Source organism: Schistocerca nitens, chromosome 8, assembly GCF_023898315.1.
Source record: "Schistocerca nitens isolate TAMUIC-IGC-003100 chromosome 8, iqSchNite1.1, whole genome shotgun sequence".
NCBI lineage: Eukaryota > Metazoa > Arthropoda > Insecta > Orthoptera > Acrididae > Schistocerca > Schistocerca nitens.
In genome coordinates, this window is record NC_064621.1 from 172,575,837 (window position 1) to 172,602,921 (window position 27,085).

Here is a 27,085-nt window from a genome sequence, read left to right on the forward strand (position 1 = left end):
ACGTACCCCACAGAAAGAAGTCCACAGGTGTAAGATCAGGAGAACGGGCTGGTCAATTTATGCGTCCTCCACGTCCTATGAAACGCCCATCGAACATCCTGTCAAGGGTCAGCCTAGTGTTCATTGCGGAATGTGCAGGTGCACCATCATGCTGATACCACATACGTCGACGCGTTTCCCGTGGGACATTTTCGAGCAACGTTGGCAGATCATTCTGTAGAAACGCGATGTATGTTGCAGCTGTTTGGGCCCCTGCAATGATGTGAGGACCAATGAGGTGGTCGCCAATGATTCCGCACCATACATTTACAGTCCACGGTCGCTGTCGCTCTACCTGTCTGAGCCAGCGAGGATTGTCCACGGACCAGTAATGCTTGTTCCGTAGATTCACTGCCCCGTGGTTTGTGAAACCCGCTTCATCGGTAAACAGGTAGAACTGCAACGCATTCTCTGTTAATGCCCATTGACAGAATTGCACTCGATGATTAAAGTCATCACCATGTAATTGCTGATGTAGCGACACATGAAACGGGTGAAAGCGGTGTCGATGCAGTATGCGCATGACACTACTTTGACTCAGTCCACCGGCACTCGCAATGTCCCGTGTACTCGTGTGGGTGTACTCGTGTGGGTTCATGGCAACAGCAGCTAACACACCAACTGCACCCGCTTCTCCTGTGACGGGCCTGTTACGGACCCCATTTGCGTGCTACGACCATACCTGTTGCATACAGTTGGCGGTAGATGTTTTGCAATGTGCGGCACGTTGGATGCTCTCTGTCCGGGTACCGTTCTGCATACACCCTGCAGGCTTCAGCTGCATTTCGTCGACACTCGCCATAGATGAGTATCATCTCCGCCTTTTCAGAGTTCGAGTACACCATGGTCACAGTTCCTACAACACTACACTATCACAGACGTCTGGGAACACGGTGTACTACAGTTGGTCTGCGAGCGGAGACGAATGCAGAATAACAATAGCAGCAAGCGCTACATGCGGACACTGCGACAGCTAGACCAAACCACAACAGTGCACTACAGTCACACTCGTAAACACGGTCGTCATCGTAAACGTGTCCCTGCAGATGCTGCTCACGGCCGTGGCCCGTGTTTGTTACAACACGCAACTGAACGTCGGAGGTTTCAAGCGTCAACTATAGGTTACAATATCTCCGGATGTAATTAACATTTTACAATGCAACAAACGGCACTGATTACGTATTTTTATATGTTCAGATGTGCTAACAAAACTAACGTGGTTCCATTTAAAAAAACGTAGATTTGTGTTAAAAAACATACTTCCGTGCATTTTTGTATGGTTTGTATTAAACAATCACACTAGCCCCTCTCCTCACGTTCGGTCTGTGGAATCGGTTCGTCAGTATTTGATGTGGTTTACGAAATATATCCAGCGGTAACGTTAGGTGACTCACCCTGTATATATATATATATATATATATACTGAATACCTCTCGTAGATAAGAAACGAAAAAGATTACAAAAATCAGGTAATGTTAATGTAGGCTACTGTAATAACGACCAAATATAACAAGAAAACTACCGCATCCCTTCTACCCCACAGTAAGTAGGCCTATTAAAAACTGTCTTCGAGAGTACCTACAATTATTTACTACGAATAATGATTCAGCAACCACGACAACTGCGGAAAATGTGCTTACACCTTGCCTGCGTCAACAGTCAGGCAATAATACTGAAACCAAAGCAATGCCTGTGTTCTGATTCGGAACGAAATAAAGTTTGACGCTATAAAGTCGAATGAGCATGATACAACAATTACAGGAACTTTCCGTTTCCAGTAAGGATTGTCAGATATTCGCTTCAGAAAAGCTTGTGATGCTACATGCGAAATCAACCTTCGCCTCTATAGGAACAACCAAATGCAGCACAACCTGGCATCGTTTACGAACGTCTGCGGAACGAATTACAGATGTCAAAAACAATACTGTACAATTATTAACGTGTTCACTTCAAACATGTAGGCCTACCGACTTCATCACAAAACGCTTCATTATTTCAACTCGTATTTAAGATCGCAAACGCTAATTACGTACTAAAAACGATATGCATGCACAACGCATGACAAGTCTCTCAATAATTCAAATACCTTTTAATCGTTTCCAAAAGTCCTCTGAACTTCAACTCAAAAAAATGGTTCAAATGGCTCTGAGCACAATGGGACTCAACTGCTGTGGTCATAAGTCCCCTAGAACTTAGAACTACTTAAACCTAACTAACCTAAGGACAGCACACAACACCCAGCCATCACGAGGCAGAGAAAATCCCTGACCCCGCCGGGAATCGAACCCGGGAACCCGGGCGTGGGAAGCGAGAACGCTACCGCACGACCACGAGATGCGGGTACTTCAACTCAAAAGCACGGCGAACATAGGAAGCGTGAGAGACGTTTGGCATAAAAATGGCGCCAAAGCTTATCAACCAATCACGGGCAACTTCACCTATGGCCACTCTCTCTGTATACAAGCTCTCTAGTGTTGGTCAGCTGGGGATAGTGCCGAGATAGTCCATGAACACTGTGTCAGAGGGGCGCAGTGGCTAACATAACTGCGTAGTGTGTTGTTGTTGTGGTCTTCAGTCCTGAGACTGGTTTGATGCAGCTCTCCACGCCACTCTATCCTGTGCAAGCCTCTTCATCTCCCAGTACCTACTGCAACCTACATCCTTCTGAATCTGCTTAGTGTATTCATCTCTTGGTCTCCCTCTATGATTTTTACCCTCCACGCTGCCCTCCAATGCTACATTTGTGATCCCTTGATGCCTCAGAACATGTCCTACCAACCGGTCCCTTCTTCTTGTCAAGTTGTACCACAAACTCCTCTTCTCCCCAATCCTATTCAATACCTCCTCATTAGTTATGTCATCTATCGATCTAATCTTCAGCAATCTTCTGTAGCACCACATTTCGAAAGCTTCTATTCTCTTCTTGTCCAAACTATTTATCGTCCATGTTTCGCTTCCATAAATGGCTACACTCCATAAAAATACTTTCAGAAACGAGTTTCTGACACTTAAATCTATACTCAATGTTAACAAATTTCTCTTCTTCAGAAACGCTTTCCTTACCATTGCCAGTCTACATTTTATATCCTCTCTACTCAGAGCATCATCAGTTATTTTGCTCCCCAGATAGCAAAACTCCTTTACTACTTTAAGTGTCTCATTTCCTAATCTAATTCCCTCAGCATCACTCGATTTAATTCGACTACATCAATTATCCTCGTTTTGCCTTTGTTGAAGTTCATCTTATATACTCCTTTCAAGACACTGTGCATTCCGTTCAACTGCTCTTCCAAGTCCTTTTCTGCCTCTGACAGAATTACAGTGTCATCGGCGAGCCTCAAAGTTTTTATTTCTTCTGCATGGATTTTAATTCTTACTCCGAATTTTTCTTTTGTTTCCTTTACTGCTTGCTCAATATACAGATTGAATCACATCGGGGCGAGGCTACAAACCTGTCTCACTCCCTTCCCAACCACAGCTTCCCTTTCATGCCCCTCGACTCTTATAACTGCCATCTGGTTTCTGTACAAATTGTAAATAGCCTTTCACTCCCTGTACTTTACCCCCGCTACCTTTAGAATTTGAAAGAGAGTATTCCAGTCAACATTGTCAAAAGCTTTCGTCTGTAAAGAATTCGCGTTAGTATTCTGCAGCTGTGACTTATTAAACTGATAGTTCGTTAATTTTCACATCTGTCAACACCTGCTTTCTTTGGGATTGGAATTATTATATTCTTCTTGAAGTCTCAGGGTATTTCGCCTGTCTCATACATCTTGCCCACCTGATGGTAGAGTTTTGGCAGGACTGGCTCTCCTAAGGCAGTCAGTAGTTCCAATGGAATGTTGTCTACTCCCGGGGCCTTGTTTCGACTTAGGTCTTTCAGTGCTCTGTCAAACTCTTCACGCAGTATCGTATCTCCCATTTCAGCTGCATCTACATCCTCTTCCATTTCCATAATATTGGCATCAAGTTTTGCAGGTGAGTCCAGTCTCGAATCATGGTCCAGCACACATTTTCACTCATCGGCACTGATTCTGGACAAAATCCCGATGCAGCTGGTATCATTAGTTCTTTCCCTTTCCTTTCCGTTCCTTACCTATCGGTAATCTTAATGCCTAGTGGGTAGCCTACACCAGCTTCGCCGGTTCGCGAGCGAGCTGATGGGAGCGTATGGTACCCGCGCCCTACAGACCAGTGGTGCAGTGAGGAACATCTGACCACACTGGTGTAACACTTTACTGCTTTTGTAGTCCTGTCTTCCTCAGTTGCGGGTAATATTACGGTATATTGACAATTTTTACTGATGGACCGTCTGACAGCAACTGAATAAAACACAATTTTAGTGCCATACGCGTTTCGCCTTTATTTTCTACAAGGCATCGTCAGTGGCCTGGAATATGTACATATGTTAGCTATTTAATTTACATTTTTGTCCTGTACCTATGTGTTATAAACAGTTCTGGTGGCTGGTATTTCCTATTAAGTAGTAATGTTTTTAACTATACTTACAGGTTGCGTGGATAATTTCAACGCTTGTTTCAATTCAATGTTTTGGTTTCTGTTGCCGGCTGTCAAATGTTTTTGGCAAAGATCGAATGTTTTTGCCAAACTTTCGAGTGTAATTATTGAAATATCTGTGATCTGTTCGTGTATCCATATGTGTGTGCGTTTGTGTATGTGTGTGTGTGTTATGGTGTGGTATTTTCTTTTGGCTCTGGTTATGTGTGTGTGTTTGTGTGTGTGTGTGTGTCTGTGTGTATGTATGTGTATGTGTATTTTGGTGTGGTATAATTTTTTTTGTGGGACTGTGTGTGTGTGTGTGTGTGTGTGTGTGTGTGTGTGTGTGTGTGTGTTTGTCTGTCCGGATGGTGTGGGGAAGAGTTTTTTGCTTTATATTATCATTTCCTTTATGAAGTGTAGTAGGGAGCTTGAGCCTGTGGTGATGTGTGTTTGTTCATTTATGACATGTTTGTTTTCTGCTATGGCTTTCAGGATGTGGAAGCTTTCTTGCATTTGTATAAGATGTTTGTCATGGTTGCTTATTCTCATTATTTTCATTGCTTGTTCCATGTTTGTAGGATGATGGTTATGGTGTTTTAAATGCCGTGCAAATGTGGAATGGTTTGTTTCATGCTGTGTGATGTATTGCAGTATACATAGGCATGACATGCAGGAATTTTGAAACAAGATACAAAGAACATATCAGACGTTGGAAGTATGAAACAAAGCATTCCACATCTGCAGAGCATTTAAAACACCATAACCATCATGCTACAAACATCTGGACACACACACACACACAGCCCACAATAAATAAATAAATAAATAAATAATACCACACCAAAATACACATACACATACATAAACACAGACACAAATACACACATACACACACACACATACACACACACACACACACACACACACACACACACACACACACACACACATAAGCAGAGGCAAAAAAAAAAAAATACCGCACCATAGCAATAGCACACCCACCCACCCACCCACCCACACACACACACACACACATACACAGACGCACACACATATACATACACGAACAGATCACAGATACTTCAATAATTACACTCGAAAGTTTGGCAATAACATTCGATCTTTGGCAAAAACATTTGGCAGTCGGCGACAGAAACCAAAACATTGCATTGAAACAAGCGTTCAGTTCATAGTGCTGTGGAATGTGAGAAAAAATCGCAAATTGGCATTCATAAGAAGAAGAACAACACCAAAAATGCAACAGGAGCGTAATATGTAAGAAATTGTCCACGCAACCTGTAAGTATAGTTAAAAACATTACTACTTAATAGCAAATACCAGCCACCAGAACTGTTTATAACCTATAGGCACAGGACAAAAATGTAAATTAAATAGCTAACATATGTACATATTCCAGGCCACTGATGATGCCTTGTAGAAAATACAAGCGAAACGCGTATGGCACTAAAATTGTGTTTTATTCAGTTGCTGTCAGAAGGTCCACAAGTAACAATTACACAGCTCTACAAAATACAATTTTTTTTTCGTTGCCAGGGAAGTTTGAACGAAAATGGGATATTGTTATGATACTCATTCCGAGTATATTTGTACTTTTTCCAAATTGGCTCTGGTTTTTGAGATATAGGTTGTTTGTGGAAATGAGAGTTTCATGTGGATAATATCGACTGCAGGGTCCATATATGGTGTAATGTATTTGCTACCTGTTTTTTAATTAGTGATATTGTACTATCTTTATTAAACAATTGTGCTCAGGGAGTGCATCTGTGTGGTTGAGGATTACATCATGCAAACATAGTAAACAAGAAAAATGGCGATGGTCGAAAGTCTCACACATGTGCAGTGCAGCTTCAAGGAGATAGAACCTTTTCATCGTGACGTAGCAAATAAGAGGTGAGTATTCATTTCACACAAAACAATTAATGATGTTTGTTGGATGTGATTGACATGCAAATACAAGAAAGTTCTGCATAATATGTAGTATTTGTGCAATTTTGTTTTAGGAAAACATGAGTTCTTCACGCCGTCTTTGCGTGCACCATCCAGATGAGTTCTGCTACATTTGTGGTGAATACGTTCTTCAAAAGAACAGGAAGATTATCACTCCTTTTGTGAAGGAAGCGTATCTGGCATATTTCGGAATTAAACTTGGAGATCAAGACAAGGCGTGGGCACCCCATAAAGTTTGTAAATGCTGTGTGGAGTGCTTACGGCAGTGGACAAAACGAAAAAGGAAAAGCTTAAACTTCGGAGTGCCTATGGTATGGCGAGAGCAGAAGAACCATACAGATGATTGCTATTTTTGCATTGTTAATGTGAAAGGTTTTAATAGGTTCAAAAAACGAAAGTGGGAATATCCCGATTTGGAGTCAGCAAGAAGACCGGTGGTGCACAGCAACGATGTTCCTGTACCAACCTTCACAACATTACCCACGCTAACATCATCAGATGACGATGTGCACGGCGAGGAATGTACAAGTAGTGGTTCGGAATACGAAGGACGTGAGACGCAACCCCAGCAGTTCGACCAGAAGGAGCTCAGTGACTTGATACGAGAACTCAATCTTTCAAAGCAAGCATCAGAACTCTTAGCATCCAGGCTTAAGGAAAAGAACTGTCTTCATCCAAGTGTTAAAATAACAGCTTACCGGACGAGAGAAGAAAACCTTCTTCCATACTTCAACCAAGAAGAGGTTATAGTGTATTGCAGCAATATACCTGGACTTTTACTTGAATTGGGGCTGCCGGAATATAGACCAGAGGACTGGCGTCTCTTCATAGACAGTTCCACTAGAAGTTTAAAATGTGTTCTCCTACACAATGGCAATCGTTACGCATCTATTCCAATTGCCCACTCAACAAAACTTTGTGAAGCATATGCTAACATCAAGATGGTTCTGCAGAAAATTCAGTATATGCAGCACCAGTGGTTGATTTGTGTTGATTTGAAAATGGTGAACTTCTTGCTTGGACAACAAAGTGGATACACAAAGCACCCATGTTTTATCTGCATGTGGGATAGTAGGGCAAAGCACGAACATTGGAAGCAGAAAACATGGCCTCCAAGGGAACATATGGCTGTTGGTGAAGCAAACATCATTAATGAACCTCTGGTTAGTAGGGACAAGATTGTTCTTCCACCATTACATATTAAGTTAGGACTAATGAAGCAATTCACCAAAGCTTTAGACAGAAATGGTAATTGCTTCACATACATCTGCAATACGTTCCCTGGACTCAGTAGTGAAAAACTTAAGGCAGGAATATTTGATGGTCCTCAAATTCGCAGGCTCATCAACGATACCAATTTTACAAGTGTCATGACTGTCACTGAAGCATCGGCCTGGAACAGTTTTGTCGCTGTTGTAAAATGTTTTTTGGGCAATCATAAAGCTCCCAATTACGAGGAACTGGTCAAAAACATGCTCACTAACTTTCAAAACTTAGGAGCTAACATGAGCATAAAATTGCACTTCCTTCACAGCCACTTGGATCGATTTCCTCGTAATCTAGGTGATTTCAGTGAGGAACAAGGAGAGCGGTTCCATCAAGATATGAAAGGAATAGAGGAAAGATATAAAGGAAGATGGGACAGGCATATGATGGCAGATTATTGCTGGAATCTGCAACGTGACTGTTCTGAAGAGACCTATAAAAGGAAAGCGTGCAGGAAGCGGTTCGTCATGGACGGTAAATGATATACTTATAGAGAAACTTTTCAATTATGTTTTATACGTGGACAAATGCCTATCAGGTTTTCATAGAAGCTATTTATAAAGATTATTTTCTTTTTTCATTGTAGTTTGTAGCGCTCGAGTTCAGTGTTAGCAATTTTTTCTAATTTTTTGAATAAATCATGCATTATCTCAAAAACTAGAGCCAAACTGCATAAATGGTTGCTATATTCGTCCTCAGCACCACTAACCCATCCTAAAGCCACTCAAATATCCTTGGCAAGAAAATGAGTGTTGACCAGTGTTATCAATATACGTAATAACACCTTCCAGTTCCGTGAGTGTAAGAAGTAGAGACAGTGTGAAGCGGCGCAGGCCTTACCGGTGTACTGGTGCTCGATGGCCTTGATCTGCTCGTCGGTGAAGGCCCAGTGGTGCGCGAGGCGCTTCCACTCGCCGGGCGCCAGCTGCTTGTAGGCCACCTTCCAGAGGACGGCGCGCAGGCGCTCGTTGCCCGTCGCAGCCTCCTCGCGGCTCAGCTGCCAGCGCCGCCGGCCGCGCCCCCCTCTCTCCGCGCCATCACCGTCCTCGTCGGCCGCGTCCTGTGCAACACGGCCACACTCGTTCCTCTCACTCGCCCATCACAACGGGTAAGGCGGCTGCTGGCAGGCGAGAGTATCACATTGCTTGACCACAACTGACACTTGCTCAGAAATAACCCACTTGCTATGGAACAACCGACAATTACTATGGAGCACCTTGAGCCGTGGTAAAAATTGCTGTTTTGAAGAGCGCGACCCAGCGCTTAGTGTGAAGTAGTCGCTCTCCGTTTTTGGCGGTGGCGCCGCTGTGGCAATCCAGCTTTGGTGTCTCCCTCTGTTGGGAAACGGGAAAGGTTGCCTGTTCACGTGTATTTAAGGGGCGCTTTGAGCTCGCCAGCGGCCGCGCCAGTATTCCCATGTCCCACCTGCTCTCCACCTCTCCACCCTCCTTACCCTCTCCCAAGGTGGCTTCCGCCAGCTCCCCCTCCCTGATGATGCCCTCCTCCCCTGTATCTACACCTCCTACCAACTTTGATCCTCCCTCCTTCTTCGTGTGTTTGTTCCTTTGGGCACCCTCCCTCCCTTCTCTCCCCCTTCCCTCCCTCCTCCCTTTCTCCCCACTCCTCCCTCGGGCTTCCCCTCCAGCCCTTCCTCCATCTTCTACTTCCGTCTTCTCCGCCATTGGCATCCTTGCTCACCCCTCTCCCTCCCACTCCCCCTTCTTCCTCGTACACGCTCTGTGGACATTCGCGCGCCGGAGATCATAGCCATCAGTTTCGCGTGTGTGTGCCGTCGTTTTGTGTTTTTATTGTCCACCGTCACGCTCATACGTTCACTTGTGCCGTCGGATTCCTCAGTGTTATGTGCGCCGTGTCAACATGTTTTCAGTGTCGTTATCGTCGAGTGTGAACGGCTCCGTGTTTTTTTGTATTTCTGTGTCCACTATTTTTTGCCTGTCACTGTGTTTATTCTGGATCTCCATTCTGTGTTATATCATTGTCAACTCTATGGCTGAAGAGCGGCGTAGCATGCCGCTGACAACCTACCTGATTGTACAGGTATGAAAATAACAATAAAGAAAAAAAAACTCCCCAGCGGATGACTCTGAGCACTATGGGACTTAACATCTATGGTCATCAGTCCCCTAGAACTTAGAACTACTTAAACCTAACTAACCTAAGGACATTACACAACACCCAGTCATCACGAGGCAGAGAAAATCCCTGACCCTGCCGAGAATCGAACCCGGAAACCCGGGCGTGGGACGCGAGAACGCTACCGCACGACCACGAGGTTGCGGACCGCCAGCGGATCCGTTGGTCAGCCGGGTCAGTGTGGGGCAATCAGTGTCTGTCTGTCGTCCGGAGTGCTGCTCGAGTTTGTTCAGGCAGTGGTCATTGGCGATTGTATCGATCGGTTGGTCGGTCGCGCACTGGGACACAAGATGACTTGTCCGTCTTGAGCGTCGGCGCATGTGAGGTCGCCACGTCAGTCTAGTGGGCCACTCCGTATGGGGAGGTGAAGTGACATCGCGGCTGACACGAAAGCAACAGGAGTCAATCCACAACATCGGTTTGGCCGGGGCGAGCTGCGACGCCGGGTGACGGAAGATCGGCGCTCCTTCCTGCGTCCGTTGAGGCGGCTGGCAGCGGACGGTTCGGGAGAGCATTGGGCTGCTGCGCCAGGTCTTCTCCACACATCGCAGTTTATTAGAAGTTAAGTGATCAGTGATATGTCGTTTCATTTACTTGTTAAATTCTACTTGTTTTCTTGGTCAGTCTCTCGTCCCCAGCTTGCTCGTCTGTCTCTCGTCCGAATTTGTTAGGCAGTTAGTGTCTGTCTGTCGGTCTGCCGTACGTTAATAGCTGCCTCTGTCATGTTTGTCGGATTCGGTGTTAACGAATTTATTCTTTGAAGTGTAACGGCCGAATTCCTGAAATACGTTTTTATCTTGCCAATCATCTTGAGAGGCGGTATATGTGTAATGTAGAGCGTGTTTGTATTTTTTTTATGTAAGACTGCATTTCATGGGTTTTTATTTAAATAGTCATTTTAGTATATAAAATTGCCACCCTACCACCGCAAGAGATTTTTTTTTAATCAAACTGCACCTTTGGTGGCAAGTTAATTTTTTTTAATGTTAGTGTTTTGTACCATCCCTCACACGGGGTGAATAGTTTATGTGCTTGTGTGTGTTGTTAAAATTTTTAGTTCAAAGTAGTCTGGTATGTTGCGGATTTCCACCAGTGTAGTCTTTCAGAGGTTATTGTGAGCGGTCGTGACTACGGCCGAGTCAAAAGGGAGCGGCAAGGTTCTCAGTCCGAAAGCTCATAATATTGTTCTTTGTGCCTCTGACTAAATTGTAACTTGATATTTAGAGGGTGCATTCTGAATATAATTTTAAATCTGTTAGAAAAAAGGGGCTTTTAGGAATAAAATTTCCATTTGTTGAAAGAAATTTAATTTGTTTACATCAGTTACCCACTGGCAACTATTTCCACGCCGACATAGTGTGATTAAATGTGTTAATGTTCTTGATGAATCGCTAGTAAATACAGTAAATTCTTAAGAAAAGGTGGCTGGAGTGGCCGAACGGTTCTATGCGCTACAGTCTGGAACCGCGTGACCGCTACGGTCGCAGGTTCGAATCCTGCCTCGGGCATGGATGTGTGTGATGTCCTTAGGTTAGTTAGGTTTAAGTAGTTCTAAGTTCTAGGGGACTGATGACCTCAGCAGTTAAGTCCCATAGTGCTCAGAGCCATTTGAGCCATTTTATTTCTTAAGAAAAGGTTTTGAAAGTAAATCCACGGTTTACACCTGACCAATGATAGTAAAACGAAATGTAGCGGGCGGGGCTGAAATGCAGCGAAGCCTTTTCACGAAAGCTCTGTATGGATTCGACAGATGACACAGTGCGACATTTGACGAAGGTTGTTGTGGAACCGACTAGTGCAACATTCCGCATGGTACGACATGTCTGCAAGACATCTGAGTGCTTACGACCGTGTAAGTGCAGTTGGACAGCTAGAAGACGGTGAAAGTGGGTTTACTATGGCCAAGGAATGGAAGTGTCCAAAAGTGGCATCTTGCGACTAAAAAAAGACCGCTGAAGCCGTAATTGTTACGTGGAAGGATGTCGGTGGTAGCAAACGGACCGCCACACTGAAAGAGGGTCCATACGTAGCACTAGTGAAGAAATGGAGCAGATATCTCACTCATAGACAGGCTCTGCAACTGCTAGCGGAGCACGTATCTCTGCTAGAACTACCGGGTGATCAAAGAGACAGTATAAATACGAAAACTTAATAAACCACGGAATAATGTAGATAGAGAGGTAAACATCCACATACATGCTTGGAATGACATGGGGTGTTATTAGAACCACCCCTTATTGCTAGACACATGAAAGATCTCTTGCGCGTGTCGTTTGCTGATGATCGTGTACTCAGCCGCCACATTCGTCATGCTTGGCCTCCCAGATCCCCAGACCTCAGTCCGTGTGATTATTGGCTTTGGGGTTACCTGAAGTAGCAAGTTTATCGTGATCGATCGACATCTCTAGGGACGCTGAAAAACAACATCCGACGCCAATGCCTCACTATAACTCCGGACATGCTTTACAGTGCTGTTCACAACATTATTCCTCGACTATAGCTATTGTTGAGGAATGATGGTGGACATATTGAGCATTTCCTGTAAAGAACATCATGTTTGCTTTGTCTTACTTTTTTATGCTAATTATTGCTATTCTGATCAGATGAAGCGCCATCTGTCGGACATTTTTTGGGTTCTAATAAAACCCCATGTCATTCCAAGCATGTGTGTCAATTTGTACCTGTCTATCTATATTATTCCGTGATTTATTCACTTTTTAAATTTATACTGACTTTTTGATCAACCGGTATTTCACGACGATTAAATCAGGTACGTTTGTATGCTCGGAAGGTTGTTAAATACTTGGCACCACGACTACGCCATGGTCGAGTAACAGTTTGCTGGTGTCGCGAACGTACTGGTTGGTGTGAACAACAGAGATCCAGAGTGATATAAATGAAAATGAGTGTTTGGCGTCATTGGCCCGGAGAACCCTTGCGAGGCAGGTCCGGCTGCCTTGGTGCAGGTCTTCGATGCCACACTGAGCGACCAGCGCGCCGGATGGAGATAAAATGATGATAAAGACAGCACATCACCCAGTCCTTGAGCGGTGAAAATCTCCGACCCAGCCGGTAATCGAACCTGGGACCGTAGGACCGCAATGCGTCACGCTGACCACTCAGCTATCGGCGCGGACCCATCCAAAGTGATGTTCTCCGACGAGTCCTGTTTCACTGCGACTTGTGATTCTGGCCACCAGCTAGTGTGGACAGACAGGTGAACACGTTACATAGCACAGAATACTAATGATCGATATTGCCTAGGCGTTATGGTGTAGGCAGGCATTATGCACAACGGCCGAATACGGCTGCATCTATTTCGCACGGTAACGATACAGGGCACTGGTATTGCAGGGAAATTATTCCGGATCGTGTTGTGAGTGCAGTAGGTCCCGACTTTCTGTTAATGGACGACAACGCCAGCGCAGACACTATCGCTGAGGTGTCAGACACACTGGAAAGTGAGGGTATTGAACGTTTGGAATGGCCTGCGTACTTCTCAGACGTTAACCCTATAGGGAATTCTTAGGATGCTCTTGGCAGAACTGTTTACCAAAGAACACCGCCTCCCTGAACCGTGCAAGAACTGAAAACCGCTTTGGGAGAGGGGTGGGCGAGAATCCCTCAGGGACTCCTCAACAGTTTGGTCGCCCGCATGCATAACAGATGCAAAATAAGCGTTAGAGCTCGAGGAAGGCATGTCCCTTACTAACAGTCCGATAGCGTCTTTTATGTTTGGAATCTGACCTGTGTCAAACATTATTTATGGCCGTTGTCCTGCTTTCCACCACGTGTTGAAATCTCTATCATTTTTCATTGTAAGTATACTATTTCATCTCTATTACGTATGTACGATATTTCTGTGTCGTCCACTATTGGCTGCTATTATTTCTGTCCAACAGTATTAATATGTCATGGTTGTGAAAAACTGTCAGGAATTACCTACAGAAGTATGGAAATACGCAGCAGTTGATTTCAGGGAAGATCGGTTTGGGTTCTGGAGAAATGTTGGAAGACGGGAGGCTGTGCTAACACTAGAGCTTATTCAAGAAGATAGACAGAAGCATTTAAAATTCAGATCTACTGCATCTGTAAACAATTTGATAATGTTACATGGGATAACTTTCAAATTCTGAATGTAGAATGGACAAGTACGATAAACGAAACGTTAGCTACAACTTCTGCCTGAACCACAGTGCAGATAGGATGATAAAAGGGGACCGTAATTGAGAAAGGAGTGAGACAGGGCTACAGGCTATCGCTGATGACATTATTTCTGTACACAGTGTATCCCCCGAGAAATTTTAAGCATTCAGGGATCTGGCAGGAGCGACCAATCGAAACAAAAAGTATTGTAAACTTGGGCTGAAATAGGAACCTTAAGAGCTAAGATGCAGTCTTAGCTATGGGACAAACCGACCTGTTAAAAGCGATACTGTTGTTTTAGTTCTGGATATCTTCAATTTTTCGGTATTTGTTTGGTCTCGGTTATAACGGTATTTTGTAATTTTTTGCTAATAAACGAGTAAATACCGAAATATCACTTAGCCATAGCAGCAGTGCAAACATTTTTCATTTTTAAATCAATCTTTTTTAAAATGGAGTAATTTTTATTTGTAAAGTTTGCAGTGGTTTGAAATATGGAGTTGTAGTAGAAATTGGGAAAAGCAATCAGTGCTATTTTAAATAACAATGCCGACGGAAGCGAGCACCAAAGACATCCCATAAGAGTTGGTACAGTATTGCTGAGACAATAATGCACCTGTTGCCGTGTGTCGTGGGCAAGGTACAGGTGTACGAACTGTATGCAAGACGTGCCCCCACCTGTTTTATTTGGTAGTCTCTCGCTGTCGGCGCCGGACATCCGTTGCATTGCAGAATGGCACCAACTCTAGTCTGGAAATATTTTTAAGTAGTGACATTGCAGTGAAGTAAAATGCTTTATCTGTTTTAAAAGATGAAAGATTTTCTGTCATTTCTATGAAATAATAAAACAGTAATAAATCAAAAACCAACAACAATTCGTCCATATTATATAATAAAAATAGAAAGTAGCTGATCTGTTGTATGCCTTTTTCTGCCTGTAGCTTTTAAAAACGGACAAATTAATACGAAAAACAGAGTTCGTCAGATTCAAAAAGATTTCGGGCTTCCATCCACGATATTTCGACTGGACAACTGCCAGTCATCCCCAGGTGAGCCATCGAAGACTGACGAAGACGCCCTCCGTTCCGCTATACATAGCTTACAGCGAGTATTCCGCGCATGCGTCAAATTCATATTGACAGACGAACCACACCGCCCGCCAGCAGCGCCCTCGCTGGTGGAACTGCAGAACTCAACTGTCTTCGGCGTTGTCAATTGCCGCGGCCATCGGAGTACTCTGACGTCTTCGTCTGGAGCAGATCTTAGAGATGACGGGGTTCCGCGCATTATCTAGCTGTTAGCCATTGTCACGGTTGATAAGATTGTCTGTCATGCGAATTTCCACTGATTCTTTTATGACGGAGTCCCAAAAGGATGATGCTGTGGCCAAAATTGTTGTCTTTTCATACTCCATTGTGTGTCCAGTGGAAATGCAATGCTCAGCAATTGCAGACTTCCTAGGTTGAAAAAGGCGGGTACAGCGTTGATGTTCAGTGCAACGATCTTCTACTGTTCGCAGTGTTTGTCCTATGCCACACTGACGAGGTATTTTTTATTCCCGCCTTCCGCAATACCAGATCGTCTTTCACTGATCCCAGCAGGTCGGAAATCTTCGATGGTAGACGGAAAATCACTTTCACTTCGAAACCGTGGAGGATTCTTCCAATTTTGAAGGAAATGTTTCCAACAAAGGGAAGAAAAGCTAAAGATTTAGTAGGCGTGCTCTCTTCTTTCTCCACTCCCTGTTTCTTTGACTTAATTGCAAGTGCCTTGCTAATTTGCCGGGCAGAATATCCATTCTCTTTGAAAACCCTCTTCAGGTGGGCAAGCTCTTCAGGCAAACTATCTGCATCTGACACTACATGAGCCCTGTGTACAAGTGTTTTAAGTACACTCATTGTATGCGATGGGTGATGGCAGCTGGACGAATTTAAATACAAATCAGTGTGTGTGGGCTTCCGATAAAGTGAATGCCCCAGAGGGCCATCAATCTTCCGTCTAACTAGCACATCCAAGAAAGGGAGGCAACCATTTCTCTCTAATTCCATGGTAAACTGAATGTTCTCATCAATGGAGTTGAGGGGATGTAAAAACTCCATTAATTTGTCTTCTCCATGAGGCCACACTACGAAAGTGTCATCCACGTGCCTCCAAAAAACGGTTGGTTTGCGGGCTTCTGATTCAAGTGCTCTCTCCTCAAAATCCTCCATAAAAATGTTGGCCACCAAGGTAGACAAGGGGCTACCCATGGCGACGCCGTCAATCTGTTCAAAATATTCTTGGTTGAACATAAAATATGTTGAGGAGAGAGCGTGGCGAAACAAAGCAGTGGTTCCCATCTGAAACGTATTGCCAATCAGTGCCAAGGAGTCTGCGAGGGGTACCTTTGTAAAAAGAGACACCACATCAAAACTAACTAAAAGATCAGAATTACTTAGGCGGAGAGCCCCCAGTCTGTTGATAAAATCGGCCGAGTTTTGTATGTGATGTGGACATTCGCCCACAAATGGCCTCAGCAAGGATGCAAGATGTTTGGCTAAATCATAAGTGGGGCCCCAATATTGCTCACTATTGGCCGTAAGGGTAGTCCGTCTTTATGTACCTTCGGAAGGCCATACAGTCTTGGAGGTATGCTGCCATGAGGTCTTACGCGCTTGATCGTCTCTGGAGGCCACGAGGAAGAATTCAGGAGTGTAGATGTCTTCCGTTGCACACGTCCTGTAGGATCGTTATCAATCTTCCTGTAGGCAGAATCACTTAGTAGACCATACATCTTATCCACATACAAACTGTGAGGTAACAGTACAGTAAAGTGCCTTTATCGGCCTTCAGTACCACAACGTCCGGATCTTATGTTACTGCGTTGACGAGGAGCTTTCAGAAGAGCACGGCAAGTTTCCCTCCTTACTTCTTCTGCAGTTTCCATAGGAAGGCGTCGTACGGCTTCTTCAACACCACTCACAAAACTTATCAAAGGTGGTGCTCTAGGTGTAGGTGCAAAATTCAAACCCTTACTTAATACCGAGAGCGTCTCGTCGTCCAAATTCTTGTCCGTGAAGTTAACAACGGAACGTTGTGCAGTAATCCCCTGTGGCGACGACTGCTGAGAACTTGCATCCTTGTGTACCCACTCAAATTTGGCGGAAGTCACTCCATCAACCCAGTCCCATGATACAGTAGACAGATGTGCTGCAATCTTCAGATGCAGGTGGAACAATTCTTCTGAAATGACATCCAATCTTCGTCTTGTGTGGCAAATCCTCTCTTTAACAATAGCGTGACTGGCCTTTCCGTTATCTTCTGTGCAGTGGCAGTTTAATAAAATGCGTCACTCTAGCAAATTTTGGTATTATGCCATGGTCCCGACATCTCAATTAAAAAGGTCAAAGAATACTAAAGCTTAGCTCTCTTACCACGTAGTTTGTCAAAACTTCTTACATTTGAGGCCATCTCCTCCCCGTAAAGGCGTGTGATGTGAAATTTAAAATTTTCCCGGCGAACTAAATATTCAAAAAGATTTCAGGCTTGCAGCCGGTCGTCGTTAGCTTCCACCAGCGAGATCCCTGTTGGCGGGTGGTGTGGTTCGTCTGTCAATATGATTTTGACGCATGCGCGGAATACTCGCTGCACACTATATATTGCGGAACGGAGAGCGTCTTCGTCAGTCTTCGATGGCTCACCTGAGGATGGCTGGCAATTATCCAGTCGAAATATCGTGGATAGAAGTCCGAAATCTTTTTGAATATTTAGTTCGCCAGGAAAATTTTAAATTTCACAGAGTTCGTCATTTCAGTTTTCACCCTTTCGCACTGGCTATTCGTAATGCCCTAACAATGGTACGATCCGAGACAACAACGTAAGTTTTTAGCAGAGTTTAAACAGAAATTACAATCAGTAGGTGATTTTTTTGTATTATTCAACATCTTATCACTTTCAGAGGAAAGCAGCGAACCCTGGACGGTGTAAGCTTTCTTTTAATTGCTTATTTGCTTTAATATCCTGATTCTACGTATCTTGAAACTGAGCAAGTGAAAACGTTTGTGTTTGTTCGATTTCTAGATTTATTACAGGAAATAATAGGATAAAAAGCCGACAATCGGTTATTTCAAATAGTGGTTAAACTGAGCGGTTTTAACAACCAGGTTAAACTGGCGTGGAAAAAAGCTGATATAATCGAAAATCAGCAGTTTCAGTGACAACTGCCATCAGTAGGTTGTATGGACCAAAATAAGAAAAGAAATTCGAGTAAACGTAGGATCTAAATTGTATGTCCTAAGAGCTACGACCAGTTGTTCATCTTCGCTACTGTAGACGAAATCTCTTCCACTGAACAAGGCACGCATGCTGCAGTCCATGTTTAGTAGGCTTTTGTGCTTTGAATGATTGTTCTTGTGATATCCCTCAATACTTACCATTCCTCCTGGAACATCATATACTGAGCAAAGAGTAAAGAAAACCAAGGAGAAATTTGGAGAGTGATAGTGGAAGGAAGACAAGGATTTCTGGTCAGATGAGTATCGGGTAATACCAACAGCAGCAGAAAATGGTATAACAGGTGTAGGATTCGTTATGAATAGAGAGGTAGGGCAGAGGGTGTGTTACTGTGAACAGTTCAGTGACCGGCTTGTTCTAATCAGAATCGACAGCAGACCAACACCGACAACGATAGTTTAGGTATACATGCCGACGTCGCAAGCTGAAGATGAACAGATAGAGAAAGTGTATGATGATATTGAAAGGGTAATGCAGTATGTAAAGGGGGACGAAAATCTAATAGTCATGGGCGACTGGAATGCAGTAGAAGAAAAGGTTACAGGAGAATATGGGCTTGGGACAAGGAATGAAAGAGGAGAAAGACTAATTGAGTTCTGCAACAAGTTTCAGCTAGTAATAGCGAATACCCTGTTCAAGAATCACAAGAGAAGGAGGTATACTTGGAAAAGGCCGGGAGATACGGGAAGATTTCAATTAGATTACATCATGGTCAGACAGAGATTCCGAAATCAGATACTGGATTTTAAGGCGTACCCAGGAGCAGATATAGACTCAGATCACAATATAGTAGTGATGAAGAGTAGGCTGAAGTTCAAGACATTAGTCAGGAAGAATCAATACGCAAAGAAGTGGGATACGGAAGTACTAAGGAATGACGAGATACGTTTGAAGTTCTCTAACGCTATAGATACAGCAATAAGGAATAGCGCAGTAGGCAGTACAGTTGAAGAGTGCTTCAAGAAAAAAATATTTAAAAAATTAAAGTTTTCCAATTATTTTGTTATCTTTGAAATTCACTAGAACATATAGTGAATGGGTTGGATACTGTTTTCAAAAGGTGCTTTAGCATAAATATCAAAACAAAGTGGAATGTAGTCGAATTAAACGAGACTATACTGAGAATATGAAGTTAGAGGTGAGATACTAAAAGCAGGAGATGGTCTTGGTATTTGGACAGGAAACTAACGATTTTCGGATTAGAGAGTGTTTAAAACTTGACTGGCAATAGAAAGAAAAGGATTTTTAAGAAACAGATACGGAATATGCATTTAAGTTTTAGGAAGTCTGCCGGCCGGTGTGGCCGTGCGGTTAAAGGCGCTTCAGTCTGGAACCGCGTGACCGCTACGATCGCAGGTTCGAATCCTGCCTCGGGCATGGATGTGTGTGATGTCCTTAGGTTAGTTAGGTTTAATTAGTTCTAAGTTCTAGGCGACTCATGACCTCAGAAGTTAAGTCGCATAGTGCTCAGAGCCATTTGAACCATTTTAGGAAGTCTGTTATGGAGGCTCGTGGACAGCGGACGTGGACAGTAAACGGTTCAGCAAAGTCGAGAATATAAGCTTTTATGGCCTATGGAAGAACGCTGAAGATTACATGAGTAGATATATTAACTAATGAAGAGGTTCTAAATCGAATTGCGGAAAAAGAAATGTGTGGCACAACTTGAGTAAAAGATGGCATCAGTTGATAGAACACATTCTGAGGTGTCACTGAATTGTCAGTTTGGTAACGAAAAAAAGTGGAAGGGGCGGGGATTAAGAACTTTATAGAGAAAGATCATGATTTTGGTACAGGAAGTATCTTCAAAAGGATACAGGTTGCAGTGGTGATGCAAAGGGGGCGGGATGTGCAAAAGATACCCCAATATGGAGAATTGAATTAAAAACCGGTCTTCGAACTGGAGACCACGACAATAACAGAACACGTGCTAAACACTACACTTACATTCACTGCTCGTAACTAGACTAGAGGAAGGATTTGGTCATTATCATAACGTCTAATTAGAAAACTAAAATAAACACCCACCAAATACGATGGAAAGCCCTCCCTGACAGAAAGAAAAACTTTAGTTGTGGCTCATGGTAGGCTAACCATAAACATAAATAGTGGTTTTTAGGGTTGTACACCATTTCAAGCAACATTTTGTATGATCAGCCTTGATTTTAAACGAGCTGTCTTCTGTATCGATGGAATCGTTTCCTCGCCGAGTATCTTGTTGCACATTGACGCTCCATGGCCCAGCGGAGACAGTGGCCCAGTGGAGGGTGCAAAACGATGCTCGGTCCACAGCAGACACTTTTGCTTCGCAGGTGCAAGGAAACAGTCTGAACTGGAGCCTTCCATGGCTGCTCAAAATGTATAATTTCGTCCAACCAAGTAACAAAGTTAGGAGTCAAAACATCGTGCTCACATTTACGAAGTTTATACCATATTTTTCTGCATATGCTTTATCATGAAGGTTTTGTTCGTGCGGTTCTCGTCGTACTACTTTCATTAGCACTCAGCTCTCAGGACACATATTTCTTCCTTCAGTTGCTTTCATTATCGTCGTATTAGGTACGACAAACATCTTCCGGCATTATGCCTAGCAAGCGAACTGTGTACACTGCTGCAGTAAAGTATCACGAGAAAACAAGAGAGGAAGGTTCAAAGCAAAAACAGAGAACAAGAGCTAAATATACGCTTTAGAAAAAAAATGTATGAGCTTATTTAATGAGGCACAAAAATACCAGTGTGTGTATTTTAGCTTAACTTGTTGCATCAAGCGTCGCAAGAGGTCTGTGACCCTTAGATGAATTATAGAGCAGGTCCTTGTCACCGCTTTGGGTCGCTAATAGCAGCAGTACACTGGTCTGTAAAATGTTTCACTAACGCTTTTCTTGCAAGGTCCGTCATCAAAACGTGAGAGAAAAACAGAATACGATGTATCGGGTCGGATGGTATCTACCGTAAAATTGGTAGTAATTATTAGATGCCTACTTTCCACTGGGTCAAGAGTCATTGGCAAAAGTATTCTTTTCTTGTTGATGGATTATAAAGATAAAACACAATTGAAGCCGTCAAATGATTAGTTGAACTGATGCCGAAGCCTTTATGCAGCTGTACTTGCCTTTCTTTGTTTCCTTAATGCAGGTACGATCCACCTACCGAAAACCATGCCGGTGTGTTTCACGCTTAACACCAGCCAGCTAAATGGCAGAAGGGAGGTGTGGAAATACGGAAGACCATCATCTGACGACTTTCTATCCCTCCTGGTGAATACATATTCACTCATTCGACTGAGAAACTTAATTTTAAACATTACTGACCAATATGAAAGAAATATAGCGCAATAAAAAAAAACACTTGAAAAGTGGGATGTAGAGAAAACTGCTTGCGGCAATCCAGAAAGAATGATCAGCGATTTTCCTGCTTTACGCTTCGCTGCCATCACTAAATCAGTGCAACTGATGGTAGGCTACATACCATTAAACATTAAATTAAGAACTAATCAGTTAAATGACTCGGGCATTGTGAAAAACACATTGACTAAAAAGATATTATTTCTACTGGTCCAGAAACGATCCACTATCTGTATCATAAACCATATTTGTTAGCTGCTGCTAACCGTGGATTCTATACTGATGGTCTAGGTTTACTTCACTGTAAAAATCAAAATTTGAGACTTAAACTCTCTGACTTGTACACTTAATGTACATTTTGGAAGAACATGATCGATAAGACCTTGTCATTAGTTCGAACCGAAACAATTTGGCCACACTTCTCAATAATGAAAATGTTTCAGGCTCAAAGATAGCCTACTCTTACGTATTTCCATCTGTTAAATTCAAAAATAACCATGATAGATTACCTTTTGTTTTGAAGTTAAAATGACATGTCATTCTTTTCCACTGTAAAATTTTAGTTTGTGGATAGTTATGGTTTTGGAGTTACCATAACTGTTAAATGACAAAATAAAACGTTCGCTAGCTATTTGCAGGTTAAAAATGTTATTAATGCTCCAGTGACTGAGAGTTTCGTATTATTTGCCCAGCAATTAGTGTAGAGTAACCGGTTTCGAGTGCTTCTGCAATGTAAAATTTTTTGAATTAAAACGCCACGAAAATGAGTAACTTCACTGCAAAAGTTTGTTACATTTGTGGCGAAAAAACGTAGTATGACGCCACATTCAAAGACGGCCTACAAGCATTATTTTGGTATGAAGATAGGGGAGCATGATAAGTAACAGGCTCCTCACATTCATAGCAACTTTTAGTCAGCTATACCACGAGAATGGCTGAGAAATTTTTAAAAAAAGGATGTTTGTCTTTCCTTGTTCCTATAGTCTGGCGGGAGCCTCCAAAGATACAAATAATTACTTCTTCTGTTCGACTCCACGCGTAAAGGCAGGATTGTCAATGAAGAAGAGAGGAGGGGTTCGGTATTTGTTACGTTCCATCTGGTAGTCAACCCATTCCATGTTCAGTTGATTTACCAGTTCCGCTCGACCCCAGAATAATAAGCTTCATGCAGAAGCTGAAGGCGGTGTGGATGCAGAAGGATCCGACTAGCCTTTCACATCCTACGCATCTGATTTTGACAAAATAAATGAATAAATAAAATAAACCTCGCAGATTGAGTCAAGCAGAACTGATTCATCTCATTCGAGACCATCATTTGGCGAAAGAGGAGACAGAAATTCTTGGGTGAGAACATCAGTAATGGAATCTTCTCCAAAGTAATGCCAGGGTTTCACAATACAGACATCCTCGTAGGTAATGATTCTTTTGAGAAGGAAGACAGTTTTGTTGGTTGCTGTGATGTTAAGGTCTTGATGAGATATTTGAGACTAAATAATGATCCACATGGCAGAAGACTATTCATAGACTTCTCAAAGCTTAGTTCGAAAGCTGAATTGCGTCATAGCGCCATGTCTGAATATACTGGTGCTCCAGAGCTAACTCGCAAGAGGCAAGCCAAAAGAAGGTGACCTGATAAAGCCACCATATAATTCTGTTCCAACCCAACCAACTACTAAACATTGATCCATCAGTTCAGAAACCCTAGAAAATAACTGTCATACAAAAATGTGATTCGGATTCTCAGGGTTGTTGGCATATGCAGTTAAAATTTATTGTTTTCTCTCAACCCATTCAAATAAAATATTTGCACCAATTATGTATAACAGAAACATTTTTCTTTGTCACAGTTGGTTTTCTCAAATCAGAAGTAGTAAGCTTTGACTCATGAAGCGAAGGCAAAATCTAAAATTGTTTTTTACTTTTGGGCAATGTAATTGGGTTTTTGCGAGTCGCGGCGAAGTGCAGAGCCGGAGTCTCCTTTTCCCACCGTAATATGTCTTCGTGATGGTTGTGATGAGTGCTTCAATAGCGCTGTGTTGTGTTCCGGTCATTGCGATTTATTAAGTAAATGGAAGGAGCTAGGGTAAAGCCCAGTGTCGTCTTATCCCTCTCGAGTAGCTCCAAACTGTCCTTCAAACCTCAAGCATCCATCCCAGGGACCTATAACCATCAACGGCATAATATGACCTCATGTCGTCAGGCGAATATATTTGGGTGTAGTACTCAGGACACTGGTGGACTGTCTGATGATCATAGACTGTTGGCCAAATATCATCGATGAAAATGTCTTTCGCCGCGTTGACCGGAGTCAGGTGCCTGTGGCTCTAGCTCTATCTCCCTATCGTGCATTTTTAAGCTTGGTGATTACGAGTATAATTTATGTGTCTGAACTTGGGAACTACAGAAGGAGGTAGGAGAAAGATCCATGCACCAGATCAACGGATTAGAGAGAGACTCGGTACATAAATGTCAGTTCCGTTTCAGTTTCTATACAGAGAGAAACACAAAAGTAAGAAACCGCCTAAGGGATCTAAACGTCAAGTGTGAAATTAGCTGGACGAGAGAGGTTCCTACGAGAAGAGAGACGGAAGTGCAAGTTTCCGCTACGGCCGGAGAGAGCGGCCGGCGAGCAGTGTGCAATACGTACGTTGGCCGGGTAGTCGAGCCGGGCGGTCTTGATGATCATGTCGACGATCGCGGTGAAACTGCCCCTCGCCGCGATATACAGCGGCGTCTTCCCACCCTGCAACACAGACGTCCACTGCTCACTGTGCGATCCGTCAAGGGCGGCGACGGCTTGAAGGCGCGGACCCACAGTAACGCAAAGTGTACAATTAGCAGAGCGCGCAATCACTGTACCCGGCATCCGCCAAGAGTTCGTAAGTTACATCATTTCAACGACCTCTTACATCTGACAATACCGAATTCCAAAACTAGGTAAACGCTGTATTTTTTGGGGTACGCCGCTTATTTCTGGACGGCACTGAAAATTATATTTCAACGACCCGCCATGCTCAGATGAAACGCTAAGTTCTACCGTACTGAACTATACCTGTAAGAGATAGGGACCTTTTTGTGTACGTGGTTCCGCGAAGTCAGCGCGTACACAACTTTCCCACTAGAGCGCGCCCCGCTAATCACAACAGCGCAGGCGCAGCGCTTGTCCGTCTCCGCACTACGAGATGGCGCTGTCTTGGAGACGGACCAAATTCTGCTTCCGCCGATCCGCGTATTAATATGTAACGCAGCCAATGAGATTGCTGCTAACGTAGAACCTTTTCTACTCGCGGATCACACTCGCGCAGTGATACCTGAACGCTCGAGGTATTATAACGAGTGTACAGACCTCCGATTGGTCAGTCTGCATTAGTCTGCATTATTCTGTAGTCAAGTTTCAGTCTGCGCCTAATAAGATTACCATATTCCTGTACATAGCCATGAAGAGAAATGTGTAGACACGTTGTCAAGTATCAGAGATATGTGAGAATATGAATAACGTGCCAGTACCTAAGGAACTTCAGATTGTCAATTGTAAATACCATCCAGAACCAAGTTAAGTTATTTTTATGCTTGTTATTATTTTAATAAATGTGTGTGAAAATTAATCAAGATCTGTTTAAAGTTGGTCACCGTCAATCTGCAACTCTAAGCGTGCAAGTGGCATTTCTATCGTCTGACCTAACGGCAGAAGATAAACACGCCACGATAAGACTACGAGACATATTGCTGACACTCGCCTACTTCGTTAGAGCGACAAGTCAAATAATCTGATGGTGTGTGTACCGAAGGACTTGCAGTACGCACACCAGAGACCTCTTATTTGCAAGCCGAAAAAAGAAGACAGCGCACGTTCTACAGTCTGTTGTAGTACCGCACGTACTGATGTAAATATCACAACAACCTAAAAAATTCACAGTGACTGACCACTTTTTATTGAAGTGACAGGGAATAAATGAACAATAAAGACAGCGTAGTTAAGACACCGTCCTTCCGCAATCTACTGAAATTCCATTATCTGGCAAAAAAAAAAAGTGAAGCAGAGGAGGAAATGAAACGGAACTTAACGAGTTGACGTTATTGTGATAACTACAAAATCAAGTCGAACTCGTAAAGAACTTCGCAATATGAGACCTCTCCATTTTCCATGGATACATAGTTGGTTGGTTGGTTTGGGGAAGGAGACCAGACAGCGTGGTCATCGGTCTCATCGGATTAGGGAAGGTTGGGGAAGGAAGTCGGCCGTGCCCTTTCAGAGAAACCGTCCCGGCATTTGCCTGGGGTGATTTAGGGAAATCACGGAAAACCTAAATCAGGATGGCCGGACGTGGGATTGAACCGTCGTCCTTCCGAATGCGTGTCCAGTGTCTAATCACTGCGCCACCTCGCTCGGTCCATGGATACATGCATTGATTCTGTTGGGAAGGGTGCCACAATGTCATTGTATCCTTCCCCGAGGCAGCAACTGTCGTAACTGGTCCCTGATACCTTGGGTACCGCTACGGAGGTAGCGTCCGATCTGGTTCCACACATCTTCTGTCGAGGAAAGATCAGGGGATTTTGCAGGCCACGAAAGGACCTCAGCGTCACGCAGACGGTTCATAGAGACACGTGCCGTGAATAGACGAGCATTGTCCTGTAGAAAAACGGCATCATGATACTGTCGCTTCATACGCAGTACATGGGGACGCAGGATGTCTCTGATGTACCTTTGTGACGTCAGAGGTACGTCAATCATTACCAACTGTGACCTGATGTGTTATCAGACGATCCCCACGCCCTGACGCCACCAGTAACACCACTGCGTGTCTTCAAAACACTTGAAAAATGGGACCTCTCTCTAAGTCATTGCCATTCTCGCCGACGATGGTAATCCCGGGAAGTGCAGGCCTGCGACTCATAGCTGAACACAATGCGACGCCTTCCATCAGCAGCCTATGTTTCCCAGTGATGGCACCACTGCAAACGTAGCCGTTTGTGTTATAGTGTTAATGGTGGCCCACGCATGGAACTATAACTATCTGGTACGGCTGCTGCTGGTCTCCAACCAATGGTGCGGGATGACACGATATGTTGCGGGAAATCCAGTACTTGTTCTCGGATGGAAGGTGCAGATGTGAAGGGAGAAAACGAGGTACTTGGTGCAAAACGCATGGGTCGTGCCTTGTCGTGATCAGACGTTGTCGACCGGAACAGTATGCCTGCTCTAACATTCCTATGCAGGCCAGTATCAGGTCACATTCACACGCCACAAATTTGGATAAGCCACAATTTGACCATCCGGCAACGATCACAGAACGTCTCACTCTGTTCGTGCATGTTACACACTGATGTGTCAAAGGTCATGGGATAGCGACATTCATGTATACAGATGGCGGCACAAACAAGCGCCAAAGAAA

General features: G+C 43.6%; 1 protein-coding gene across 5 annotated transcripts in view; it reads right to left on the minus strand.

Moving 5' to 3' along the window:
- The window catches only part of LOC126199014 (ankyrin repeat and death domain-containing protein 1A-like), an 811,076-nt gene that overhangs the window by 53,932 nt on the left and 730,059 nt on the right, over positions 1 to 27,085 (minus strand). For 3 of the 5 annotated variants that reach the window (XM_049935699.1, XM_049935702.1, XM_049935698.1), the window contains 3 exons: positions 24,337 to 24,432; positions 14,752 to 14,823; positions 8,614 to 8,833 (listed from right to left, as the gene is read on the minus strand). In XM_049935699.1, coding sequence (XP_049791656.1) covers positions 8,614 to 8,833; positions 14,752 to 14,823; positions 24,337 to 24,432 — 388 coding nt within the window. The remainder of the gene's footprint in view (positions 1 to 8,613; positions 8,834 to 14,751; positions 14,824 to 24,336; positions 24,433 to 27,085) is intronic. The other 2 variants (XM_049935700.1, XM_049935701.1) reach the window with 2 other exon arrangements.